The sequence below is a fragment of the Euleptes europaea genome, chromosome 11 (assembly GCF_029931775.1).
Source record: "Euleptes europaea isolate rEulEur1 chromosome 11, rEulEur1.hap1, whole genome shotgun sequence".
In the NCBI taxonomy this organism is placed as follows: domain Eukaryota; kingdom Metazoa; phylum Chordata; class Lepidosauria; order Squamata; family Sphaerodactylidae; genus Euleptes; species Euleptes europaea.
The window spans coordinates 74,333,098-74,359,521 of record NC_079322.1 but is presented as its reverse complement, the minus strand read 5'-3'; the positions used below and the strand labels follow the sequence as shown (position 1 = coordinate 74,359,521).

The 26,424-nt window shown below is 47.6% G+C and overlaps 1 protein-coding gene across 1 annotated transcript in view; it reads left to right on the top strand.

Moving 5' to 3' along the window:
* CRHR2 (corticotropin releasing hormone receptor 2) overlaps positions 1-26,424 on the top strand; it is a 119,492-nt gene that overhangs the window by 35,325 nt on the left and 57,743 nt on the right. The window contains exon 3 of the mRNA XM_056857136.1: positions 21,739-21,824. Coding sequence (XP_056713114.1) covers positions 21,739-21,824 — 86 coding nt within the window. The remainder of the gene's footprint in view (positions 1-21,738; positions 21,825-26,424) is intronic.

Here is a 26,424-nt window from a genome sequence, read left to right as displayed (position 1 = left end):
GGGAAGGTGATTGTAAGCCTGTTTGATTCTTAAGTGGTAGAGAAAGTCGGCATATAAAAACCAACTCTTCTTCTAGGGTAGATGCACAAGACCGAAGAGTGCACCCAACTGATCTGAGTGCACTGTATATTTACGGCCCCATCAAGGTGGCCTTTTCGGTCCTGATTTATCAATGCACATGTGTACACCAATACTGTAGAGGGGGAAACTCCCTCAAATGAGAAGAATTTGTGACCCACTGCATACCTAATACTGTGCAATAAATTCAGAAAGTTACAAAATGGAGCATTGGAGAATTCCTAATGAATCATAGAATCATAGAGTTGGAAGGGACCACCAGGGTGATCTAGCCCAACCCCCTGCACAATGCAGGAAATTCACAACTACCTCCCCCACACACACACACCCAGTGACCCCTACTCCATGCCCAGAAGATGGCCAAGATGCCCTCCCTCTCATCATCTGCCTAAGATCATAGAATCAGCACTGCTGACAGATGGCCATCTAACCTCTGCTTAAAAACCTTCAGGGAAGGAGAGCTCACCACCTCCCGAGGAAGCCTGTTCCACTGAGGAACCGCTCTAATGGTTAGAAAATTCTTCCTAATGTCTAGACGGAAACTCTTTTGATTTAATTTCAACCCGTTGGTTCTGGTCCGACCTTCTGGGGCCACAGAAAATAACTTGGCACCATCCTAGGGTTGCCAGGTCCCTCTTCACCACCGGCGGGAGATTTCTGGGGCGGAGCCTGTGGAGGGCGGGGTGTGGGGAGGGGAGGGACTTCAATGCCATAGAGTCCAATTGCCAAAGCGGCCATTTTTCTCCAGGTGATCTGATCTCTATCGGCTGGAGATCAGTTGAATTAGCAGGAAATCTCCTGCTACTACCTGGTAGTTGGCAACCCTACACCCTCCTCTATATGACAGCCCTTCAAGTACCTGAAGATGGTTATCATATCCCCTCTCAGTCTTCACCAATATCTAGTGAGAAATTGCCACAAAGAGAAATGTGGAGGCATCCTGAGTGAGCCCTTTGGATCCACCCCCACCCCCACCCCCCGTTGTTTCAGTGGGGTGGCAGGAAAGTAGTACATTGTTTGTGCCAAAACACCCCATGCATCTGTTACTTCTGATGCCTCTTGAAAACCTTGTTCTTGTTTTCCCAAACTGGGATACCAACTCATTATATCCGAGGGGAGGGGGTTACAGTCCAGTGAACTCTTGACGGGTGCTTCCAGCATTACAGTCTTGCTCCTTCAGTTGCCTGGTGCTTAGTATCTGGAAATCTTCCAGTGAGTCTGTGACTCCCAAACAGGTATGCATTGGGTTGCAGCTTGAATTTCAAAAAGCAGAGCGCTCGCTTTTGTTCTCGGCTGCTTTTGCAAATCCATTTCCCGAAGTGCAGATTTTTCAAAGGGCGTGTGGCAGGATTTAATGAAGCCTGTTCTACCCAAAAGATTTTCATTTTTTTAAAAAAATAAACAAAGACGATGCATCCATAATAGATTGTCAGCTGCTGAGCCAGCTGTGGCCAATCCTGGGCGGGAAAGAGCTTGGCGGGGTGATGCCTGCCCTGGTAACATCTGGATTAGATTGCTGCAATGGGGCCGCTCTTGAAGACTGTCCAGTTGGTGCTGAATGCTGTGTCCAGAAGGCTAGCTAGAGTGGATCGCAGGACCATATCACTCTGGCCTTGTTGCATCTACACTGGCTCCCAGTTTGCTTTAGGTCCCAATTCAAGATTCAAGGGTATTCGTCTTTTCCCACCGTTACTGTTTTCCATCATTTGGTGAACACTTTTTTTGCTTTGTTTAGCATTTCCTCATTCATTGAGCCCTCAACCCTGTTTATGTGTTTTTATGAGTTTGTGAGTTTATATTCGGTTTTATTGAATTGTTTTAAATATTTTACATGTATTCATCCTTCAAGCGCTTTTTAACGTTTGAAACATTTTAGTGTTCACTGCCTCAGGGAACCGGAGGTTGAGTGGGAAAGTGGCAAATAAATGTTTTGAATGATTAAATAAATAATCTTATTAAGGACTGAACACCCCCAAATTTGAACAACTCAGGACGAAATTATGGACAGGTGGAACGCCTACATACAATTAGCTTCTGCAACCGAAGAGGAAGAAGAGTTGATTTTTAAATGTTGACTTTCCCTACCGCTTAAGGAAGAATCAAATCAGCTTACAATCACCTTCCCTTCTTCTCCCCACAACAGACACCCTGTGAGGTGGGTGGGGCTGAGAGAGCTCTAAGAGAGCTGTGACTAGTCCAAGGTCATCCAGCTGGTTTCATGTGTAGGAGTGGGGAAACCAACCCGGTTCACCAGATTAGCCTCCGCCACTCATGTGGAGGAGTAGGGGAATCAAACCCTGTTCTCCAGATTAGAGTCCACCGCTCCAAACTACCACTCTTAACTACTACATCATGCTGGTTGTTTGTAGATACATACATACGTATGTACATAAACTGTGTGTAGCTTAGTAGCTTCAGTTTTATGGTGGTTTGAAAGAGCAGGTGGTCGGAACGTGACAGTGGTGGAAAGCAGAACAAACTGATTGGGGGGGGGGGCTGCCTGAAGTTTCATATAACTTCCAAATCTCTTTTTATAACCTCTTGAAGTTGTGCACCCTTTTCTATATCATTTTGAACCATTGGGGGAAATCATTTCCCTAAGTATTGTCTTTGCAGCTTTTCCAACTGCCTTCATCTGCTGGGGACTTGGTTGGGGTTTCTGTTCTTTGTTCTCCGGTGATGCTGTAGTTATTTTAACTAGTTTATGCTGGGAGTTGCGGGGGGGTTACGCACACGCACGCACACCCCAATCGGTAAGGATGTTCTGATCATTAGCAAAAAGGAGCTTCAGTTCCGTCTTTGTGTTTTCTTTTATAGTGCCTTGCTTACTGAGAAAGCGGCTGGCTTTCCTTTGGTGATGAAAGAAAAATCCAGGCAAAAGGGAATAGTTGATTCTCAGTTCAGTTCCTTGTTTTTGTTGTGGAGGTTTTTGTTTGTTGGCTTTGTTTTTCTGCTGTCGCCCGTTTCCTCTGGATTAAAGAACCCTGTAAGACCCGGAGACTTCTTGCCGTAATGATATCAGTACTTGGTAACCGAAATGCATCTCGGTCTGCGCTCTGCGGAATAAATGGAACGCTGTGCCCAGCGGAGCGTTAACTTTGTGAGATCAGCCCAATATGCCGTAAAAAACTAAACCATAAATGTTTGTGTAAATCTCTCCCATTAGATTTCTCTCTCTCTCTTCCTGGAGCAAAACTTTCCAGTCAGAGAAGCCCTCTATTTTGTCACTAGGAAAGACAGCCATGCTTGGAAAAGTTGAAGGCAGCAGGAAAAGAGGAAGACCCAACAAGAGATGGATTGACTCTATGGAAGAGCAGGTGAATTCAGGTCGGAAGGTGACAGTGGCGGAAAGCAGAACAAACTGATGGGCTGCCTGAAGTTTCATATAACTTTATAAAGGAAGCCACAGCCCTCAGTTTGCAAGACCTGAGCAGGAGAGGACATTTTGGAGGACATTGATAGGACATTGATACATAGGGTCTATGACTGGCCCAAGGTCAACCAGCAAGCTTCCATCGCAGAGTGGGGATTCGAACCTGGGTTTCCCAGAAACTAGTCTGACACTCTAACCACTCCACCGCTGTGGCTGCCTAACCACTCCACCACTCTGGATTTGAACCCAGGACTTGTCGGCTACCTCCCTGCTTTCCTCTTCTGCTGTCTAGCCGATCGAGTCATGCTTAAATGAAGTGCGCTGCTCTAGTTCTTATGCATTGGTGGCATGATGAGCTCAAGGAAGCAAATGAGCGTTGTGCTCAGACTGGGAAGCACCTATTGTGGAAGTAGGGTTGCCAGCTCTGGGTTGGGAAATACCTGGAGATTTTGGGGCGGAGCCTTAGGAGAGTGGGGTTTGGGGAGGGGAAGGGCTTCAATGCCATAGAGTCCAATGGCCAAAGCATCCATTTTCTCCAGGGGAACTGATCTCTATCAGCTGGAGATCAGTTGTAATAGCTTAAGATTGCCAGCTCCAGGTTGGGAAATACCTGGAGATTTTGGGGGTGGAGCCTGAATAGGGCAGGGTTTGGGGAGGGGAGGGACTTCAATGCCATAGAGTCCAATTGTCAAAGCAGCCATTTTCTCCAGGGGAAGTGATATCTGTCGGCTGGAGATCAGTTGTAATAGCAGGGGATGACTAGCTAGTACCCGAAGGTTGGCAACCTTATGTGGAAGCCTAGCAGATACCCAGATTGGGCATCTGCAGCATTTGGCTCCCTGGTGTCCCCTGGAGGTTGCAGGGGAACAGAAGGGGTGATTCGCCTAATCTACCTGAGCTCCGGCAGCAAATTCACTCTTTCGGTTAATCTCTGCACTGTTTTCCAGCCCTGGATCGCTTTCTGAGCGAGCGTCTTCGTCCCTCAGTTGGAATCAGCGCTAATGACCCACACACATAGAGCAGTTTTGTATCTGCAGCTAGAAAAGCAGTTGAAGTAACTGACTTGTCTTTTCATTTTTTTAATTACTTTGAAAAATCGGGCACGAGCCATGAATAGTATCGCTGTGTCAAGGGTGCGTTGCCTAAGTGAGTCGTCAAAGTGGATTTCTGGTGCTTTGTGATGAGAAATTAATTTCCTTTTGACTGGGAGAGAGATTGGTGGGGCTTTGAATCGCCGCGTTTTTGTATTGCTTCACTTTGGAGCTGCTGGAGGCAGGAGAACACGACCTGACTTAGGCGGAAAACAGACAGTCCTGGTGCCCGGTTCCCCTGCGAGCTATTCACATTGACCTTGTTTGTATTCAGACTTAACAACGAAACAGGGAGGAGACATGGTGTGATGTAGTGGTTGGACTAAGAGGAGCCGTGTCAAATTATCCGCTTGGCATGCAGAAGGTCCCAGATTTAGTCCCCAGCATATCCAGTTGAAAGGACCAGGCAATAGATGATGTGAAAACCTCTACCAGAGACCCTGCCTGTCAGTGTAGGCCAGGGGTCCTCAACCTTTTTGAGGTTAGACGACCTTCCTAGAGGCTACCGAACTCCAAATGTGAGCATGGCCCCTTTAAGAATCACTCTTTACCCTAAGTGGGCATAGCCCCGTGTTGGCGAACCTATGGCACGCGTGCCCGACCTGGCACGCGTAGCCCTCTCTGCCGGCACGCGGGTAAGTGGCTCGGGACGGGACCGAAAGTCCAGGCGGGCGAGGCAGCGACGGATGGAAGCGGTGGAGAGAGAGCCAGCCCGCTTCCCGAGGGACGGGGCGAGGAACCGGCAAGCCAGCAGCCAGGAAAAGACGGAGCGCAGAGACGCGGCGGCGCGCTGCCGCACCCCAGCTGTAGCCCCGCCGCCCGGTCGCGCCTGCGCCAGTCAGAGGACTTGGCTGGGGGCGTGGGGAGGAGGGCAGGATGTTCCAGCCCTCCCTCTAGTCCCGCCCCCAAGACCTTATTAGGGCTGAAACATCCTGCCCTCCTCCCCACGCCCCCAGCCAAGTCCTCTGACTGGCGCAGGCGCGACCGGGCGGCGGGGCTACAGCTGGGGTGCGGCAGCGCGCCGCCGCGTCTCTGCGCTCCGTCTTTTCCTGGCTGCTGGCTTGCCGGTTCCTCGCCCCGTCCCTCGGGAAGCGGGCTGGCTCTCTCTCCACCGCTTCCATCCGTCGCTGCCTCGCCCGCCTGGACTTTCGGTCCCGTCCCGAGCCACTTACCCGCGTGCCGGCAGAGGAGGCTCCACCCCCACCAAAGGTCGACCACGAAGCCTCTCCTCACCGCCCCATTTCTGGTTTATTCCCCCCCACACACACACACACACAAGAGAGGTGGTGTGTGAGGTAAAGCGCCACCCTCCCCCTCCCCTCACAGCGCGGCCGGGTTTTGAATGCGCGCTCGAGGGCCGGCAGCGCCAAGGCGGGCGGCGAGGAGGTGGTCGGGGCTCGGGGGTGGGGTGGGGAAAGCAATGTTTGATTCAAAACTCTGCATGGGGGGTTATTGGCCATTTATGAATGGGAGGTTTTGCATTGGATTTGCCATTCAGATGCACATTTTCCCCATCCAGATCCTCAGAACTCAACAATAAGCCCCCTTGCAGAGTTTTTTTTCAGACGGAACCCTCTGAATATAGAGCAGGTTTTGCTTCATATATTTGCCTTAGGGTTGCCAGGTGTCTCTCCCCCAATCATTTACCTCTTTCCCTGATGGTTCAGTTACAAATATCAAGTTTCACTTTGAAGAAGAGTTGGTTTTTATATGCCGACTTTCTCTACCACTTAAGGAAGAATCAAACCGGCTTTCAATCACCTTCCCCTCCCCACAACAGATACCCTGGCCATTTATGCATGGTCAGTTTTGATGTTCACTAAAAGCTCTTTTTTAAAATGCGAATTTAAAACTGCCTATTCACGGTCTCGAAGCAAAAGGAGAAATTCCACCCCTCCCACTCGCCTGCTCCTTTGTTCCTGTTTGCATAACCATTAGCATGTGCATAGCTAACCCGCCACTGTTATTTTGCATGGTTCCTTCAGGGGGATTCTTCAGGTTAAATTGCCGTGTTGGCACTTTGCGATATATAAGAGGGTTTGGGGTTGCAGTTTGGGCACTCAGTCTCTAAAAGGTTCGCCATCACTGGCATAGCCTGTCTGGAGTCTGCTCCAGTATTTAAGAGCTTCGTGGGCTTCAGTGGCTATTGGAGCCAGTTGTTTGAGGGTGTTCAGTTTGCTTCCTTCCCTTCCCCTCCCCACAACAGACATCTTGTGAGGTAGGTGGGCTATGAGAGCTGTGACTAGCCCAAGGTCACCCAGCTGGCTTCCTGTGTAGGAGTGGGGAAACAAATCCACTCCACCAGATTAGCCTTCGCCGCTCATGTGGAGGAGTGGGGAATCCAACCCGGTTCTCCAGGTCAGAGTCCACCTCTCCAAACCATTGCTCTTAACCACTACACCACGCTGGCTCGCTGTCATTCAATGGTATAAAAACATAGAGGCAATTAAAACAAAACATACAAATAGTCCAAACACAAACCAAATTAAAACAGCCCCATAGTCCTCATTAAATGTAGAGTAATAAAATAGTAGATTGATACCCAGACGTATGCATTTATTTGTGTCTGGGCTGCAGCCATGCACCGATAGCTTTCAGCATGCTGTTTTGAATCTGAGTGGTTGTTAACGGCCATGGGCTTCCCAAGGAAAGGTGAGCTAGGACAGCGTGAAATAATACCAGTTTGAGCTTTTAGGAAAGCAGTATGAAATACATTGAATAAGTGAATAGTTTGCCCCCTGTGTAAAGAGTATTCTGGACTAGATGGACCAGCGGTCTGATCCAGCAGGCTCTAAGCTATGTTCTTAGCTGAGATTGGATCTCTAGATGCGTAAAGCGGAGTTCGGTGACAGAAGAAACGAGAATAAAAAACGCAATGAGGAATCCTATTAGGTTAACTCTTCAGGGATTTGCACTGCGGAGCTACATTTTTCTCCCTTTGCCTTCAATTTGCACTTTAGTTGCCATTAAAGGCCTGTGATCTGGCAGGGATGGTCTCCTCATGACTCAAAAGCTAGCACCAGCTTGTTAGAGAAGGCCCCCCGGGGGGCTGAAACAGGAGCCTCCATCAAGCACACAATACCGTACAGCCTGTATCATCAAAGTTTAATTTAGCAGGCTGATACCGTTGGCAAAAGTGAGATGCTTTACAGAAACTCCTGCTGCGAAGGAGCCTCGAGCTTTTCTTGAAATCGCCAACTGCTCAAAGATACGGCAGCAGGAAACAGGGGAGTCCCTCGTCTAATTAAAGAGCTGAAGACTCTTCCACTAGATGCCCCAATTAACATGTACAAATGCTGGTCAGCGGAAACTGTGCAGGTTTCCACCCTATTTCTTGCAATAAAATACAATCACATTTTTGTAAATATTTAAAGGTCACTGGATCTAATACATTTCTCTATATTCCAGCTCACAATAGACTTCAAAACCATGTGTGACTTCAGTCGATTAATTCTAAAAAAAATCGTAAGTCGATTTAGAAACAGACACTTTGGAGATTACCACTTTAGGTGGTAATGGAATATTTACAGAAGGTTCTGTTGAACAGACTGTGTTATATTTGGTAGTTTTTGCTGTTTGAGAAAACTCCTGCGTTTGACTACGTATCACGACTGCCCCATCACTTTTATCAGAGGCCCTGTCTAGCCTATTTGTTATTTGCAAAGTATTGTTCACTGGGCAGATCGCTTACTTTCTGTACTATGAATGCTAATATGGAAGCTGACTCCTGTGTTCTAGGTGGCAGTGTGGTGTAGTGGTTAGGAGCAGCGGTCTCTAATCTGGAGATCTGGGTTTGATTCCCCACTCCTCCACATGAGTGGCGGACTAACCACGTACTAGCCAGGGCTGACTGAAGAGTTGGTCTTTTGTACCCCAATTTTTCTACCTTTAAGGAGTCTCAAACCGTCTTACAATCGCCTTCCCTTCCTCTCCCCACAAATGACCCCTTGTGAGGTAGGTGGAGCTGAGAGAGCTCAAAGAGAACTGTGACTAGCCCAAGGTTTGTATTTGGATGGGAGACCACCAAGAAAGTCCAGGGTTGCAACGCAGAGGCAGGCAATGGCAAGAAGAAGAAGAGTTGGTTTTTATATGCCGATTTTCTCTACCTTTTAAGGAGAATCAAAATGGCTTACAATTGCCTTCCCTTCCTCTCTCCACAACAGACACCTTCTGAGGGAGGTGGAGAGGAGAGAGCTCAAAGAGAACTGTGACTAGCCCAAGGTCACCCAGCAGGCTTCATGTGGAGGAGTGGGGAATCGAACCCGGTTCACCAAATTAGAGTCCACTGCTCTTAACCACTACACCACGCTGGCAAACTACCTCTGTTTGTCCCTTGCTGCGAAAGCTGTGCAGGGCTGCCGTAAGTTGGCGGCAAATTGATGCCACTTTCCCCCAAAGGTCTTTTGGTCAATAAGCTCCACTCATAGAAGCTCCAGAAATTCCAAGAAAGACTGGAAACATAAGGAATCTGTGTCCTTTCTGCTCATGAGTCATTGCAAATCTACTAGAGAATTCTCTAGCAACTGTTAAACTAGCTACTGACTCTTAAGTTTTGCAAAGTGTGGATTTAATGGATTGTGTTCATCCCTGATCTTACCAACGATCCCCTAGACAAGAATCTGTCACCGCTGTATTTATAGACCCTGGGCTGGGTGGCTGACGGGGATGACATTTTTCATTTTAATTGCAGTGGCCAGAAAGGTAAACCTTTGTCAGAGAATGGCTGGCAAGCACACTCCCTCTGCAGTTCATAAGCCATTTAGTCCTAAGAGGCTGTAAAATATATTGTGGGAACCAGGGAGCAAAAGGGAGTGGGTAAGTGGCTGACAGTGCAATCCTAAGGAGAGTTACTTCCCTTTAGGGAAGCGCTGTGGCTCAGTGGCAGAGCCTCTGCTTGCTGTGCAGAAGGTCCCAGGTTCAATCCCCCACATCTCCAGTTAAAGGGACTAGGCAAGTAGGTGATGTGAAAGACCTCTGCCTGAGACCCTGGAGAGCCATGGTGAGGAGCCATGGCTCAGTGGTAGAGCATCTGCTTGACATGAAGAAGGACCCAGGTTCAATCCCTAGCATCTCCAGTTAAAGGATCTGGCAGTAATTGATGGGAAAGACCTCTGCCTGAGACCTTGGAGAGCCGCTGCTGGTCTGAGTAGACTATACTGACTTTGATGGACCAAGGGTCTGATTCAGTATAAGGCCACTCCTTGTGTTTGTCCAGTCTAAGCCCATTAATTTCCGTGGGTTCAGACTGGAGAAACTCTGCATAGGATTGTGCTGTAAACTGTAACCCACAAGGTCCGTGGTTGAAATCTCAGCTCCATTGTAAACAGACTTAGGGGTTTTCAACAAGGAGGGGCCGTGGCTCAGTGGTAAAGCATCTGCTTGGCATGCAGAAGGTCCCAGGTTTAATCCCCGGCATCTCCAGTTATAGGGACTAGGCATGTAGGTGATGGGAAAGACCTCTGCCTGAGACCCTGGAGAGCCACTGCCAGTCTGAGTAGACAATATGACTTTGATGGACCAAAGGTCTGATTCAGTATAAGCCAGCTTCAAGCCCTGTGCCCTATCTGGTGTATGGGGATAATAAGGATACTCTACCATTGAGGGTTGCTGTAAGGATAACATCACTAAAAGTGCTGTATAAATTATAGATATGCAGACAGCAGCCTAAATAGCTCAGACTAGCCTGATCTCATCAGAGCTTGGAAGCTAAGAAGGATCAGCCATGGTTAGTACTTGGGTGGGAGACCACCAAGCAAGACAAGGGTTGCTATATGGAGGAAGGCAATGGTAAATCACCTCTGCTTGTCTCTTGCCTTGAAACCCCTGGGGTTGCCATAAGTTGGTTGCGACTTGGCCTTCAATATGCAGATACAGGGAATTCCTCTTAGCTTGTCTGAACACGTGGCTGCCTCATAGGAGACAGACCATTGGTCTGTCAAAGTTAATGTTGCCTATTCTGGTTGGCAGCAGCTCTCTGGGGTCTCAGGTGGAGGTTGTTCACATCACCTGTCCTATCACTGGGGATGCCGGGGACTGAACTTGGGGAGCTCCCGCATGCATAGCAGATGGGCCACCATCAAGCCATGGCTAGAGTTGTCAACCTGCAGGTAGTAGCTGGAGATCTCCTGCTATTACAACTGATCTCCAGCTGATAGAGATCAGTTCCCCTGGAAAAAATGGCCGCTTTGGCAGTTGGACTCTATGGCATTGAAGTCCCTCCCCTCCCCAAATCCCACCCTCCTCAGGCTCCTCCCCTAAAATCTCCTGATATCTCCCAACCCGGAGCTGGCAACCCTAGCCGTGGCCCATCCTCAAAATGATGCCTGGTTTGATTTGAACACATGAAGCTACCTTCTACAGAGTCACAGAAAATGGATAAAAACACTGGGCCTGGACTGCAGCCTACATATAAAACCACAAGTATAAACTGTTACAAAAATAATCAGTAGTGTTGATGATATGCAAAATAGCTAAAATCACTAATAGATTTTGTCACTTGTTTGTGTTAGAACACATCCGGAGACTTTTTTTTTTTTTTTTCACCAGATACTTGTGTGAGCAAATTAATTCACATCTAGCCACACAGGATAAAAGGTTTACACATTTCTGATATAATACCTTATAAAGTGCATTTTCCAGATGTGTTTTTGAATAGTCATGTTTTGTATAATTTGACCACTGAGGAAGGCCCGAGAGGCTGAAACTTCTGCGGTCTGTGGCTCATTTATATTTTGCATATTATCAACGGTGTTGATTATTTTTGTAACGGTTTATACTTGTGGTTTTATATGTAGCCTGCTGTCCAGACCCAATGTTTTTTCCCTTTTATTGTGTGTACCTAATGTGAGTGTGTTAAGTGTCATCAAGTCGCTTCCAACTCATGGCGACCCTATGAATGAGGGTCCTCCAAAACATCCTATCCTTAACAGCCTTGCTCAGATCTTGCAAATTGAGGGCCGTGGCTTCCTTTATAGAATCAATCCATCTCTTGTTGGGTCTTCCTCTTTTCCTGCTGCCTTCAACTTTTCTCAGCACGATTGTCTTTTCCAGTGACTCTTGTCTTCTCGTAGTGTGTCCAAAGTACAACAGACTCAGTTTAGTCATTTTAGCTTCTCTAAGGTCACTTCATGCTCAATTTGATCTATAACCCACTGATTTGTTTTTGGTTTTTTGGGCATTCCACAGTACCCCTAACACTCGGAGGAGGAGGGGAGGAGAGTGCACCTAATAAATATATAATATTACTTTAAAAAAAATTTTAGTTCTCAGCTCAACCCTTGGGGTTCTCTGTACTTTTCTGCTTCTCCTTTTCCCCCTTTTTAGGTTGTCTTCTACTGAGTCACACCATCAGTTGATCGAGGTCCCTATTGTCTACTGGGGCTGGCAACTGCTCTCCAAGCGGAGGTCTTTCATATCGCCTGCTATCTGAGCCTCTTAACTGGAGATGCTGGCATCGAACCTGTGTCATGTATACAAAGCAGATGCTCTACCAATAAACCATGACCCCTCTCCTTTTTTGTTATTATTATGGCCTTTTATCTCTGAGGAACTTTTGTTGGGTTACAGTACAGTTGAAGTTGAGTGAGCATTCAGCACCGGTAGCATTGTCAACGTTCAGTCTAAGCGAGGCCTCTTAGTCCTTTGTGATATGTTTGCTAAGCACTTGAAGATACAATAACTACCATCTGTCTGACTGGAATGCCTCTCTGGCAGTATTTCATTCCTAGAAGTGTCCTCCGCTTCTGCTGGCTGTGTTTGTTTGGATGAGTTCTAACACCCATTGATGAAGAGCCTTGGGAGAAGGTTGGCATGTTCCTCCCTGATCATCTTGACCAGTTTAGGCCCACCAAAGGATGCTGTTGTCCTGGATGGTCCACCCCGTGGTGAACACATAGTTAAATTGTGGAACTCCCTGCCTGTGGTGCTGGCTGCCAACTTGGAAGGCTTGAAGAGGGGAGTGGACATGCTCGTGGAGGAGAGTGCTATCCATGGCTACTAGTCAAAATGATGCATACCTATTCTCTCCAGGATCAGCGGAGCATGCCTACCTATTATATGAGGTGCTGTGGAACACAGGCAGGATAATGCTGCTGCAGTCGTCTTGTTTGTGAGCTTCCTAGAGGCCCCTGGTTGGCCACTGTGTGAACAGACTGCTGGACTTTATGGACCTTGGTCTGATCCAGCATGGCCTGTCTTATGTTCTTAACACATAAAGCTGCCCTATATTGAATCCAACTCCTGGCCCATCAAGGTTAGTATTGTCTACTCAGACTAGCAGCCGCTCTCTAAGGTCTCAGATAGAGGTCTTCACATCATCTACTGTTTGATCCTTTCATCTGTAGATGCCAGAACTTGGGACCTTCTGCATGCAAAGCAGATGCTCTACCACTGAGCCACAGCCCCTCCCTATTTCTGTTCAGACGGGGGTGGATCCTATACCAGATCTAATTCCTGGTGAGTCTCAAACTCATGAATCTATAGCAAGGTGACTAAGTGTGTGGTGAAACTATCTGTATCTTTGCCAGTCTCAACTCAGCCAAGTTTTGGGGTTGTCCTGGATGGTCCAGGCAGTGGTGAACACATGAAGCTGTCTTATAATGAGTCGAAACCTTGGTCCATCAAAGTCAATATTGTCTAACTTGGGACCTTCTTTGTGCAAAGCAGATGCTCTACCACTGAGCCACAGCCCCTCCCCTTCCTCTGTTCAGAGGTGGGCATACGCACAGTCACCACTCTGTAACGGGTGGATGGAATGGTGGGCAATTGCCATTGCAATTGCAAAACCACCCACCTGGCAACCCCAGCTGGGGACCACCAGTAAATTCTTGTTAACAGAGCATAATGCTCTCGGAGGGGGGGATACCAGGAAAGACGGTCCCGCAGATATGATGGTCCCTGACCGTGTAAGGCTTTAAATGCCAAAACGCCAAAAGCTTGTAGATGAAACTATCTGAATCTTTACCAATCTCACTTCAGCCTAGTTTTGGAGTTTCAAGTGCCTTGGCGGTGCTGGTGTGTGACATTCAGTGAGATAGATAAGTGTAGAGGTAAGGTGGACCATAAGGACAACTGGAAGAGTGGACTCTATGGTATCTTGGCATCTTTTGCAGCCGTTTAACGGCGTCGGAGATTTGTGGCACTGCCTTACGTCTGTTCCTTTCCTGTCGGGAAGATGTCAGAAAAGGACACTGGGTGATTGATGCTGCACTCCATGGAATTAGTCTTTGGGGAGGGCCACGAGGAGATCTACCTTGTTTCCCAAACATCTTGAACATCCAGATGTAAGCTGTCAGACAATGCTCTTCGGAGATGGAGCATCTCATTATGTTGATGATTGCTCTATTGATCCTTTTTGTGCCTGAGCCAGGAAAGGCTGCATAAATTTATGAACAAAATATAATGAGACACTGGTGGAGCGAGTGAGGGTGAATTAATGCGAACTCAGTTCAAATAAGGTGGTATTAATGGATCTTGGAGTTGGCAGTCTTCCTGCTTTGAATAGGGGCGGGCTCCCTTGGAAACAGCAAGTGTAAACATCAGGAAGAATTTTCTAATAGTTAGAGTGGTTCCTCAGCAGAACAGGCTTCCTCGAGAGGTGGCAAACTCTCCTTCCCTGGAGGTTTTTAAGCAGAGGCTAGATGGCCATCTGTCAGCAATGCTGATTCTATGACCCTAGACAGATGATGAGAGGGAGGGCATCTTGGCCATCTTCTGGGCATGGAGTAGGGGTCACTGGGTGTGTGTGGGGGAGGTAGTTGTGAATTTCCTGCATTGTGCAGGGGGTTGGACTAGATGACCCTGGTGGTCCCTTCCAACTCTATGATTCTATATATACTCCCAGGAATGAACCGTCTAAACGGTTTACAATTCAAGCTCAATCTTAATTCTCTGTTCTGTGATTCTATTATTCTGAGTGCATGGTGAGAAACTGGGAGAGCTTCAGGTAAAGCATAAACTGCAGTCTCTTCTGGAGATAGGTAATCTGACCAGCACTATATGTGCCTTGACAGGGAAGGAGCCATGGCTTAGTGGTAGAGCCTCTGCTTGGCATGCAGAAGGCCCCAGGTTCAATTCCTGGCATCTCCAGGTAAAGGATCTGGCAGTGGACGATGTGAAAAACCTATCTCTGAGACCCTGGAGAACCAGGAGTTGGCAACCCTAATTGTAGCTCAAACACAAAAACCCTCATGGGACATGAAGTTCTTCAGGAGAAGGAGCCAATGTCCATGCCTACCGAGCTGGACCTGCCAATGAGAAAGGTCTTCAAGGTTCAGGGTGGGGGTTTAGATGGAAAGTATAAGAACAGGTATAAAGAAAGAGATACTAGAGTAACACGTGCCTTTTGGAATAGTTTCAGAGAGTAGCTGTGTTGGTTTGCAGTATAACAGTTAGATTCGAGTCCAGTAGCACCTTAGAGCCAGCGTGGTGTAGTGGTTAAGAGCGGGAGGACTCGGATCTGGAGAACCGGATTCGAGTCCCCATTCTTCCACACGAAGCCTGCTGGAGAACCTTGGGCCAGTCGCAGTTCTCTGGGAACTCCCTCAGCCCACGCGGAGGCAGGGAATGGCAAACCACCTCCAAACGTCTCTTGCCTTGAAAACCCTACGAGGTCGCCATAAGTCAGCTGTGACTTAACAGCACGAACAGCACGAAGAGTCAGACAAGGGGCAACGGGAGCTTTGATCCTCGAAAGCTTATACCCTGAGACGCTTGTTGATCTCTAAGGTGGTACTTGATTCAAATCTAACATGCCTTTTGGTTTCCACTTTGATTTGAGAAATACCTTCATCTAAGCCTGGAGGTGGGACTGGCCCTGTGCCCAAACAACTGTGGTGAAAAAAGAACAAAGGGGCCGTGGCTCAGTGGTAGAGAATCGGCTTGGTACACAGAAGGTCCCAGGTTCAATCCCTGGCATCTCCAGATAAAGGGACTAGGCAAGTTGGTGATCTGAAAGACCTCTGCCTGAGATCCTGGAGAGCTGCTGCCGGTCTTAGACAGTACTGACTTCGATGGACCAAGGGTCTGATTCAGTATAAGGCAGCTTCAAGTGTTCATGTGTTCATCCTGTGGACTGTTTCATGGATGTAATTTGAAGCTGCCAAAAGTCTGTTTCATGCAGAGATCTGGAGAACTGGGTTTGATTCCCCACTGCTACACACGAAGCCAGCTGGGTGACCTTGGGCTAGTCACAGTTCTCTTAGAGCTCTCTCAGCCTCACCTACCTCACAGGGTGTCTGTTGTGGGGAGGGGAAGGGGAGGTGATTGTAAGCCAGTTTGATTCTCCCTTAAGTGGTAGAGAAAGGCGGCATATAAAAACCAACTCTTAGAATCATAGAATCATAGAGTTGGAAGGGACCACCAGGGTCTTCTTCTTCTCTTCTTCTTTGTGAGTCCTATCCTCTGCTGCCAACAGGAACAGCTCCCTGCCATCCACTAAGTGTCAGCCTTTCAAATAAAGAGGGACTGTTGATATAGTTTTCCTTGTTTGAGTCAAGGCGAGTGAGAAGAAGAGGTGGTTTGCCGTTGCCTTCCTCTGCAGAGTCTTCCTTGGTGGTCTCCCTTCCAAGTACTGACCCTGCTTAGCTTCCCAGATCTGACGACAACAGGCTATACCATGCTTAGGGTTGCCAATAGGGTTGCTAGGTCCCTCTTTGCTACTGGTGGGAGATTTTGGGGGTGGAGCCTGAGGAGGGCGGGGTTTGGAGAAGGGAGGGACTTCATTGCCATAGAGTCCAATTGACAAAGTTGCATTTTCTCCAGTCGACCTGACCTCTATTGGCTGGAGATCAGTTGTAATAGCAAGAGATCTCCAGCCACCACCTGGGGGTTGGCAACCCTAACCATGCTGCCTTCCCTCCCCTGCAAATATGGCCGAGATTATAAATACGAAGGACTTTAAATTCTCAGAAATTGTATTGATTTGTTCACTGTGCTTCCTCCATACTTCGTGTCAAGAACGGGGTGGGCAGGAATGAGTTACTTCCTGCCCATACACTCCCAAGTATTCATCTCGTTTGCAAGACCTGAGCGAGGCTGTTAACGATGGGACATTTTGGAGGACATTGATTCATAAGGTCGCCATGAGCCAGAAGCAACTTGACGGCACGTAACACACACACATTCATCTGGTTGGATTTTTAAGGAGGTAGGTGTAAAGAATCAACAATTGTAAGAGCAAAAAAAAAGAGAGAGCATTATATAAAGCCCTCAGAAAGGCATTCGTATGACAAAAATTAAGAGGCATTCCCTGACAAAGGTTTTTCTAAAAAAATCAAATATCCACAGCAGTAAGTAGGGTTGCCAGGTCCCTCTTCGCCACCGGCAGGAGGTTTTTTGGGGTGGAGCCTGAGGAGGGCGGGGTTTGGGGAGGGGAGGGACTTCAATGCCATAGAGTCCGATGGCCAAAGCGGCCATTTTCTCCAGGGGAATTGATCTCTATCAGCTGGAGATCAGTTGTAATAGCGGGAGATCTCCAGTTAGTACCTGGAGGTTGGCAACCCTAGGTTGGGGAGAGAAAGACTTGCATGTGATTTGGGAGATGTTTCTCTTCCTACAATGCATGTAAAAGAAATATTCGTCACTTTGGTCAAACAGGTTTGGCAGGTTTTGGGATAGAAAAACCTCCCCAACCTATTTGAGCAGCATCAAAAGTGGGAACGAGAGGGTACACCACAAGCTGTGCTATCTAATGTTGACCTCATTCCCCTCTCTGGGGGGGGGGGAACTATTATCAGTCTCCAGTGGAAGCAGCATCCTCTCCTCTGAATTTCAGCTAATCACCATAAAAATGAGATCCTGTGTACTTCACCTTCCGCATGAATATATTCATCAGCTAGAAAATGGATTTTGCGGCGTTTCTTACCACTTGCAAAACAATTTGAGAGGGCTGGGTTGTGGGCTTTAAAAATTTAATTCCCAGGAGTAAAAAAAATAATAATAACTTGTCAGTGGGAGATGTTTTCAATAATTGAGGCAATTGACTTGATTCAATTTTTTTAACCTTGTAATTATCATAATGATAGGCTTTCGTATGTATATATAAAGAGAGAGATGCTTGGATCCCAAGGGCTTTATCTTGATAGTTTCGTATCTTTTGCTCTCACTGAAAGATGACAAAGTATGAATTTCTGTCAAACAATGTTTTACAACTGTAGGCAAACAAATCTAATATTCGGGGAAGCAATTTTAGCACGGTGTGTTTTGCTGCTTTTGGCTACAGAAAATGAAATTTCAGCCAACCCTATCTCTACAAAATCCTCTGTTCAGTCCCCAGGGAGCGAATTTGAGAGATCTGCAATTGCAAGTCCTCTGGAGTGATAAACACACACAGGTAGGCGATGCACTTGAGAAAAAGACCACAGAACTATGTGTGTGTGTGTTAAGTGCCATCAAGTCGCTTCCAACTCCTGACAACCCTATGAATCAACGTCCTCCAAAACGTCCTATCCTTAACAGCGTTGCTCAGATCTTGCAAATTGAGGGCCGTGGCTTCCTTTATAGACTTGATCCATCTCTTGTTGGGTCTTCCTCTTTTCCTGCGGCCTTCAACTTTTCCTAGCATGATTGTCTTTTCCAGTGACTCTTGTCTTCTCATATTGTGGGAACTACAGGCACCTTCAAAAACCTCACTGCCTCTACAGCACTGGAAAGTTTTCCAGCTTTCCTCATGCCTACCAAATCCTTCCAAAGTGGCAGAGATCAGGGTTACAACCATTGTGAGTGGGTAGGATGGAGGAGATGAACCTTACCCAGTAAGGGGAGGACCATGTACATTGCCTTGAACACCGCAAAGTAAGGGTGGGGTGAAAATGTGAGAGACAGGCTGAGACGTCCTGCAAAATAGTGCCTCCCCCCTTTTTTTGGCAACTTGCCTGCTTTGTGCGTGCCAAGGCCCTAACAACATAAGAAAAGCCCTGCTGGATCAGACCAAGATCCATCAAGTCCAGCAGTCTGTTCACACAGTGGCCAACCAGGTGCCTCAAGGAAGCCCACAAACAAGACATAAGAACATAAGAAAAGCCATGCTGGATCAGTCCAAGGACCATCAAGTTCACACAGAGGCCAACCAGGTGCCGCTAGGAAGCCCCACAAACCAGATGACTGCAGCAGCATTATCCTGCTATGTTCCACAGCACCTAAGATAATAGGCATGCTCCTCTGATCCTGGAGAGAATAGGTATGCATCATGACTAGTATCCATTTTGACTAGTAGCCATGGAAAGCCCTCTCCTCTGTGAACATGTCCACTCCCCTCTTAAAGCCTTCCAAGTTGGCAGCCATCAACACATCCTGGGGCAGGGAGTTCCGCAGTTTAACAATGAACACATGAGGCTGCCTTATACTGAATCAGACCCTTGGTCCATCAAAGTCAGTATTATCTACTCAGACCGGCAGCGGCTCTCCAGGGTCTCAGGCTGAGGTCTTTGACACCACCTATCTGCCTAGTACCTTTAACTGGAGATGCCGGGGATTGAACCCGGGACCTTCTGCATGTCGAGCAGATGCTCTACCATTGAGCCATGGCCCCTTCCCATGTTGTGTGAAGAAATCCTTCTATCTGTTTTAAATCTCTCACCCTCCAGCTTCAGCAGATGACCCCGCGTTCTAGTATTATGAGAGAAGGAGAAAAGCTTCTCCCTGTCCACTCTCTCCATACCATGCATAATTTTATAGACCTCTATCATATCACCTCTGGCCAGATTCTGATTCCAGGGGATGATCAGTTGTTCCCAACTGCAGGAGGCTGGAGAGGTTGTCCATTAATTCAGTTGAGTGCTAAAAGGCTCTTGATATTATTATTCCCCTTTGAAGGAAATAAATTTGGAGAAAAATTGAAAGTGTCAGCAGGGGTGGAGAATAATTGTGTCTGGGGTGTTCCCCCCACCACCACCACCAAAAGCAAAAACCTCATGAGACAAATTACCACTAATTTTCTGATGTGCTTTTTCAGGCAAAAAGATGGCTGAGGAGGGTTGGATTTGGGAGAATCATAGAATCGTAGAGTTGGAAGGGACCACCATGGTCCAACCCCCTGCACAATGCAGGAAATTCCAAACTATCTCCCACTCACACACACCCAGCGACCCCTTCTCCATGCCTAGAAGATGGCCAAGATGCCCTCCCTCTCGTGATCTGTCTAAGGGCATAGAATCAGCACTGCTGACAGATGGCCACCTAGCCTCTGCTTAAAAACCTCCAGGGAAGGAGCACTTACCACCTCCCGAGGAAGCCTGTTCCACTGAGGAACCGCTCTGACTGTTAAGAAAATTCTTCCCAATGTCTAGACGGAAACTCTTCTGATTTAATTTCAACCCTTTGGTTCTTGTCGAACCTTTTTGGGCAACAGAAAACAACTCGGCACCATCCTCTCTATGACAGCCCTTCAAGTACTTGAAGATGGCTATCATGTCCCCTCTCAGTCTTCTCCTCTTCAGGGTAAACATACCCAGCTCCATCAACCTTTCCTCATAGGACTTTGTCTCCAGAAGGTTCTCATCTTTCTTTTACTTTGTCTTTATATTGCCCATCTGTGGCAGCGCCTCCCGATTTGTGCCAAGGTCCCTGGCATAGAATGAGGCACCTTTTTTTGTTCATTTCAAAAGAACTTCCCTCAAAAGGCCAATCCCACTTTTTGGTAGCGGCACCTCCCCTGTGGACTGCCCATCCCGTTCAGACTCGCCTGGCACCTCCATCGCTCTCCTTTAGGGACCAGGCCAAAAACTTTTCTGTTTATCCGGGTTTTTAAATAAAGGGCTGATGTTTCGCCACCCTTTTAACAGTGTGCATTTTAGTCCAGAAACCGGTATTAATGTTAAGCTGCCTCATTACCTATGTTTTTATGCTCTGTTTGACTGTTTTATAGCGGGTTTTGATTCAGGCGCATTGGTATTTTATATTCTTCTTACGTTTTGTTTTGTCAGCTGTTCCCCTGGAATCCTGGGAGAAATAATGGGGTAAAAAAGTACTAGATGGATACTTACATGAACAATGTACATCAGTGTACCATGTTGTGTAGAGCTTAGAGAACATAAGAAAGGCCCTGCTGGATCAGACCAAGGTCCATCAAGTCCAGTAGTCTGTTCACACAGTGGCCAACCAGGTGCTTCTAGGAAGCCCCCAGCCAACACGACTGCAGCAGCATCCTGCCTGTGTTCCACAACAATTAATATAATAGGTGTGCTCCTCCGATCCTGGAGAGAATAGGTATGCATCATGACTAGTATCCATTTTGAAGAGTAGCCATGAATACCCCTCTCCTCCAAGAACAGGTCCACTCCCCTCTTCAAGTCATCACCACATCCTGGGGCAGGGAGTTCCAGTATTCAACCATGCTTTGTGTGAAAAAATACTTCCTTTTATCTGTTTTGAATCTCTCACCCTCTAGTTTCAGCAGATGACACTGTGTTCTAGTATTATGAAAAAGGGAGAAAAGCTTCTCCCTGTCCCCTCTTTCCATACCATGCATATTTTTATAGACCTCTGTCATGTCTCCCCTTAACCCCCTCTTTCCAAGCTGAACAGCCCGAAGCGTCCTAACCGCTCCCCATAGGACAGTTGCTCTGGTCCCCTAATCATTTTGGTTGCTCTTTTCTGCACCTTCTCAAGCTCTGCAATATCCTTTTTTAGGTGCAGGGACCAGAACTGCACACAGTATTCCAACGGTGGTCTCACCACAGATTTGTACAAGGGCAGTATGATAGCAGTAGTTTTGTTCTTTGATTCCCCACTCCTATACATGAGCAGTGGACTCTAATCTGGTCAATCGGGTTTGATTCCCCACTCCTCCATATGAGCGGCGGACTCTAATCTGGTGAACCAGGTTGGTTTCCCCACTCCTACACATGAAGCCTGTGGGGTGACATTGGGCTAGTCACAGTTCTCTCCAATCTCTCTCAGCCGCACCTACCTTACAAGGTGTCTGTTGTGGGGAGAGGAAGGGAAGGCGATTGTAAGCCAGTTTGATTCTTCCTTAAAAGGTAAAGAAAATAGGCGTATAAAAATCAACTCTTCTTCTTCTTAATTCCTGCGTCGTTTCTACATGATTTACTTTGCAAAGTTCCCTAGTGGGAAGTTCATGCTCTTATTCACTTGGATAAAAAAGATGTAGTTAGTTAGACTTAACGTTTCAGGTTGGTTTATTGCTTGGGTTTTCTTTTTGTTCTTTCGCTAACAGAGTTTGTTTTCGGTTCCCATCAGGAAATGCATATCGGGAGTGCCTCGGTAATGGAACGTGGGCCATAAGGGTGAACTACTCCCAGTGTGAGCCGATTCTGGATGATGAGGTCAGTATCCCTTCTCTGCGCGCGCTTTTCTTTCGACTGCCAAGTTTTGAAAATCAAAAAAGGAGATCATTTGACTCATTCCTGGCATTTTGAACACTCCAGCTTGGAGAGCCAGCGTGGTGTAGTGATTAAGAGCGGCAGACTCTAATCTGGAGAACCGGGTTCGATACCCTACTCCTCCACATGAAGCCTGTTGGGTGACCTTGGGCTAGTCACAGTTCTCTCTGAACTCTCTCAGCCCCACCTACCTCACAGGTTGTCTGTTGTGGGGAGAGGAAGGGAAGGCGATTGTAATCTGTTTTGAGTCTCTTTAAAAGGTAGAGAAAACTGAGATATAAGAACCAACTCTTCGTCTTTCCGTGACTTGATGGCTGGCCGGTATATTGAAACATGGCACTCAGGTTCTGCTCAGGTTCTGCTCCCCTCCTGTTGCCTGCTGCCACAGAGTTTCCGGTGATTCCTAGAGTTACTTTAGAAGAGACAAAGGGTAGCGCTAGGAATCACCGGACACTCTGTGGCAGCAGGCAACAGGAGGGGAGGATAAAAGGGGTCATGTAGCCTGATTTCCTTGAAGAAAGGACAGGATAAAAATGTGATGAACCTTCTTCAACTTCCTTTCTTCTGGTCACAAAGCGAGACTGGTTTCAAACTGGACTGACTTTGCATAGCAGGATCGCTCCAAGTTGTTCTTAGCCAGTTACACCTTGAACACTAGACCCGGGCAAGAAAATAGTCCCCGAAGCCTTCGGTGTTTGCAAGGCATTAATGGTTTCATTTGCTGGGGTTCTTTGCAGGCTTACCAAAGTGCTTTATAAATATTAAAGGCGGAGGAATATTCCCCAAATACTTTGGAGTTCAAATATCATAAAAGAAGAGAAGGGCCGTGTTTATGACCGAGCATTTCCATGTAATCCCGGCCTTGATTAAAGCTCAAATTTGTTCCCTTCAAATGACCTTTTATTGCTGTTTCTTAGTGCCGGTTTATTATTCTCCATGGACGGCACAACATCTTCTGGGCTGACCAGATCTGTCTAGCCTATTGGTAAATGTACAATAAAAGGCTGGGTTTATTTCCTCCCCATCCCCACCCCCCCAGGCTTCTCTGATTAAAATATGACATCTACAGTTGTAGGAAAAGGTAATTTTTCTTGTGCACTAGGGCTGGAGGTGTAGCATTCTCACTATCCCCTCTAGGATGTGCTGAGAGCCAGGGTGGTGTAGCAGTTAGAGCAGGGGTGTCAAACATAGGGCCCAAGGGCTGGATTCGGCCCCTTGAGAGCTTTTATCCGGCCGTGATCCAGCCGAGGCTGCCACCCTCTGCCACTCTCGATCTGGACTGGTGAGGCATGGACCGGACCGACCAAGTGACATTTATGTCATATCCGGCCCTCGTAACAATTGAGTTCGACACCCCTGGGTTAGAGTGTCAGGCTAGGATCTAGGAGGCCTGGGTTTGAATCACCGCTCTGCTGCAAAAGCTCTCTAGGTGAGCTGGGGCCAGTCACACAACTGACTCTCAGGCTGGCCCAAGCTCAGGCTTCCTTGCAGGACTGTTGTGAAGATAAAACGGAAAAGGGGAGGAACAATGTAAGCCACTTTGGGTCCCCATGGGGGGGAAAGGGGGGGCATAAATGAAGCAAATAAATAAAGTGAAATAAGGAGAAGCTCGGGGAAGGAGGACAGGTTCTGCAAGGCTGCAGACCAAACTAGCTGTGGAGAGCACTGATTGGCTGGCTGGCATCGGTGCAGGGCTGGCGTCAGCGTACCCAGTGGTAAGGCAGCTGGCTGCCAAAGGTGCCCACCCTTGCTAGTGCCGATAACCCATGTTCCAAGCTGCATGCACTGCCCAGTGTCACGGGAAAGGGCAGCAGGCAGCTGTCAATAATAGGGCTGCCAACCCCAGGTTGGGAAATTCCTGGAGATTTGGGGGGTGCCTGGGGAGGGGAGGGACCTCAGTGGGAGACCTCAGAGGGACCTCAGTGGGAGAGCTAGCGTGGCACAGTGGTTAAGAGCGGTGGTGTGGAGCGGTGGGCTCTGATCTGACGAATCAGGTTGGTTTCCCCACTCCTACACGTGAAGCCAGCTGGGTGACCTTGGGCTAGTCACAGCTCTCTCAGAGCTCTCTCAGCCTCACCCACCTCACAGGGTGTCTGTTGTGGGGAGGGGAAGGGAAGGTGATTGTAAGCCAGTTTGATTCTTCCTTAAGTGGTAGAGAAAGTCAGCATATAAAAAACCAACTTTTCTTCTTCTTCTTCTTCTTCTTAGTGGAGTATAATGCCTTAGAGTCCACCCTCTGAAATGCCTGTTTTCTCCCCGAGGAACTGATCTCTGTCTCCTGGAGATCTCCAGGCTCCACCTGGGGGTTTAGTAACTATATAACCAACAGCACATATCATACAATAAAGAAAACTTATAAGCAAGCTCTATTAATAACAAGTATGAATGAAAATCAAAGTTCCCCCGTAGGGTTGCAATATCACCCAAGTCCGGAGAGTGTCCTGATAAGCGGGTTACGTCACCCTTGAAGTCAGTCTCAATGTGGGAGGCCTCTGTTGGTTATATAGTTACTCCACCTGGGGGTTGGCAACTGTAGCGAACAGGGATGTGGGTGAGCTCATGTTCAAACTGGAAGGACACAAGGGTGGGAAGAAGAAGAGTTGGTATTTATATGCCGACTTTATCAGTTAAGGAAGAAGCAAACCAGCTTACAATCTCCTTCCCTTCCCCTCCCCACAACAGACACCCTGTGAGGTAGGTGGGGCTGAGAGAGTGTGACTTGCCCAAGGTCACCCAGCTAGCTTCATGTGTAGGAGTGGGAAAACAAATCCAGTTCACCAGATTAGCCTCTGCTGCTCATGTGGAGGAGTGGGGAATTGAACCCGGTTCTCCAGATCAGAATCCACCGCTCCAAACCACCACTCTTAACCACTACACCACGCTGGCTGGGAGTGAGGATTGTGACTGGAGGGAGGGAAAGACAACACAAGCAGGGGGGCTGGGGGTAGACGGTGGGCATGGGAACTCTCTGCTTGGTCCCCCTCAAAAAAAAAAAACCAGAACCAACCCTGCATCTATGCCATCCCCAAGGTACCCACCCCCAAAGCATATTTCAATCGGCTTTAAAGCGCTTCCATTCTATTTTCAAAGTGTAGAACAAAGACCTTTTCAGATGACTTGTTTACTAGACGCTAAATGCTTCGTCGTTGCTTTGAAGTCCTCCTCATTTTTTAACTTTTATGCATACAGTAATTAAACGCGCATAAGCAAAGCAAATTAACAATTAACTGTGAATTAAAATTACAATTACCAATCCAAGGTCTGTTGGAACGGCGTTGTGCCAGCACGGTTCCCTCCGGCGATGCGTCCCTTGTGGCCGACTCACAGTTTGCAGAATTGTCAGATGCATGTCCTGATGGGGCCGAGACGCCTCTAAGAGAGACCGAAGGCATAGTGGGTAAAAGACGGAGGTCTTTTCAGATTCAGATTCAGACACCTTTATTGGCATAGTCAAATAGCAACGAGGGAGCATACATACAGGCACCCGCAAGGATTCACATACAACAACATGACCGAAACTCGGCCATCAAGTTAAAACATTTCAATTTAAATACCATAACAATACATTCATCCAGCCAGCGGATAAGAACTGCAGCTAACACCGGCACCCTCCCAGTTGATGTTGCCCCAGTGCCTACAAATTTCCTCGGCTGGTTTTATACTGTTTATTTATTCTTTACCCTCTTATTTTTATTTTTGATGACAATCGTCAGAAATTCTGCCACATGTTCGGTGACAGCGGGTGTCTTGTCCGCTAATAAAAATTTGATGCATTCATATGCTAAATTTGTCAAGGGCGTAGAGGGGTGAGCTGCAGTCCTGCAGTCAAAAGCTCTGCTCACGACCTGAGTTCGATCCCGACAGAAGTCGGTTTCAGGTAGCCGGCTCAAGGTTGACTCAGCCTTCCATCCTTCCGAGGTCAGTCAAATGAGTACCCAGCTTGCTGGGGGTAAAGGGAAGATGACTGGGGAAGGCACTGGCAAACCACCCGGCGAACAAAGTCTGTCTAGAAAACGTCGGGATGTGACGTCTCCCCATGGGTCAGGAATGACCTGGTGCTTGCACAGGGGACCTTTACCTTTTTAATGGGAGGACTGATTAATTCTAGACGATGTTTATGATACAGGGGACAGTACAAAAGGATATGCTCAACTGATTCTGGTTCTAACAACTGACAGCTGCAAATTCTTTTGTTCCGGGGGGACTGAGGTCTTTTATGCCCGGCTGTTTCCCTTGTGGTCATCCCTCCGACGACTTTGGGTCTTTGTTTGGATTAGGCATGCCATCCCCAATTGTCAGAGCTCGCCTCGCTCTCCCCCTGCCTTTCCCCGCGTTTTCAAATTCAAGATAAAACAGGTCCGTCAAAATGTGGGGAAACCTGCCAGCATTCGCCCATCTCCCACAGACTCTCAGTGGGGTCGCAGGGGAGAACTGGGGGGGGGAGAACAGTGTCACGCAATGGCACAATGTGGGGGGAGGGACAGTGTCACGCAATGGCACAATGTCATTTCCAGCCGGAAAAACAGAAGTGACATCACTGCAT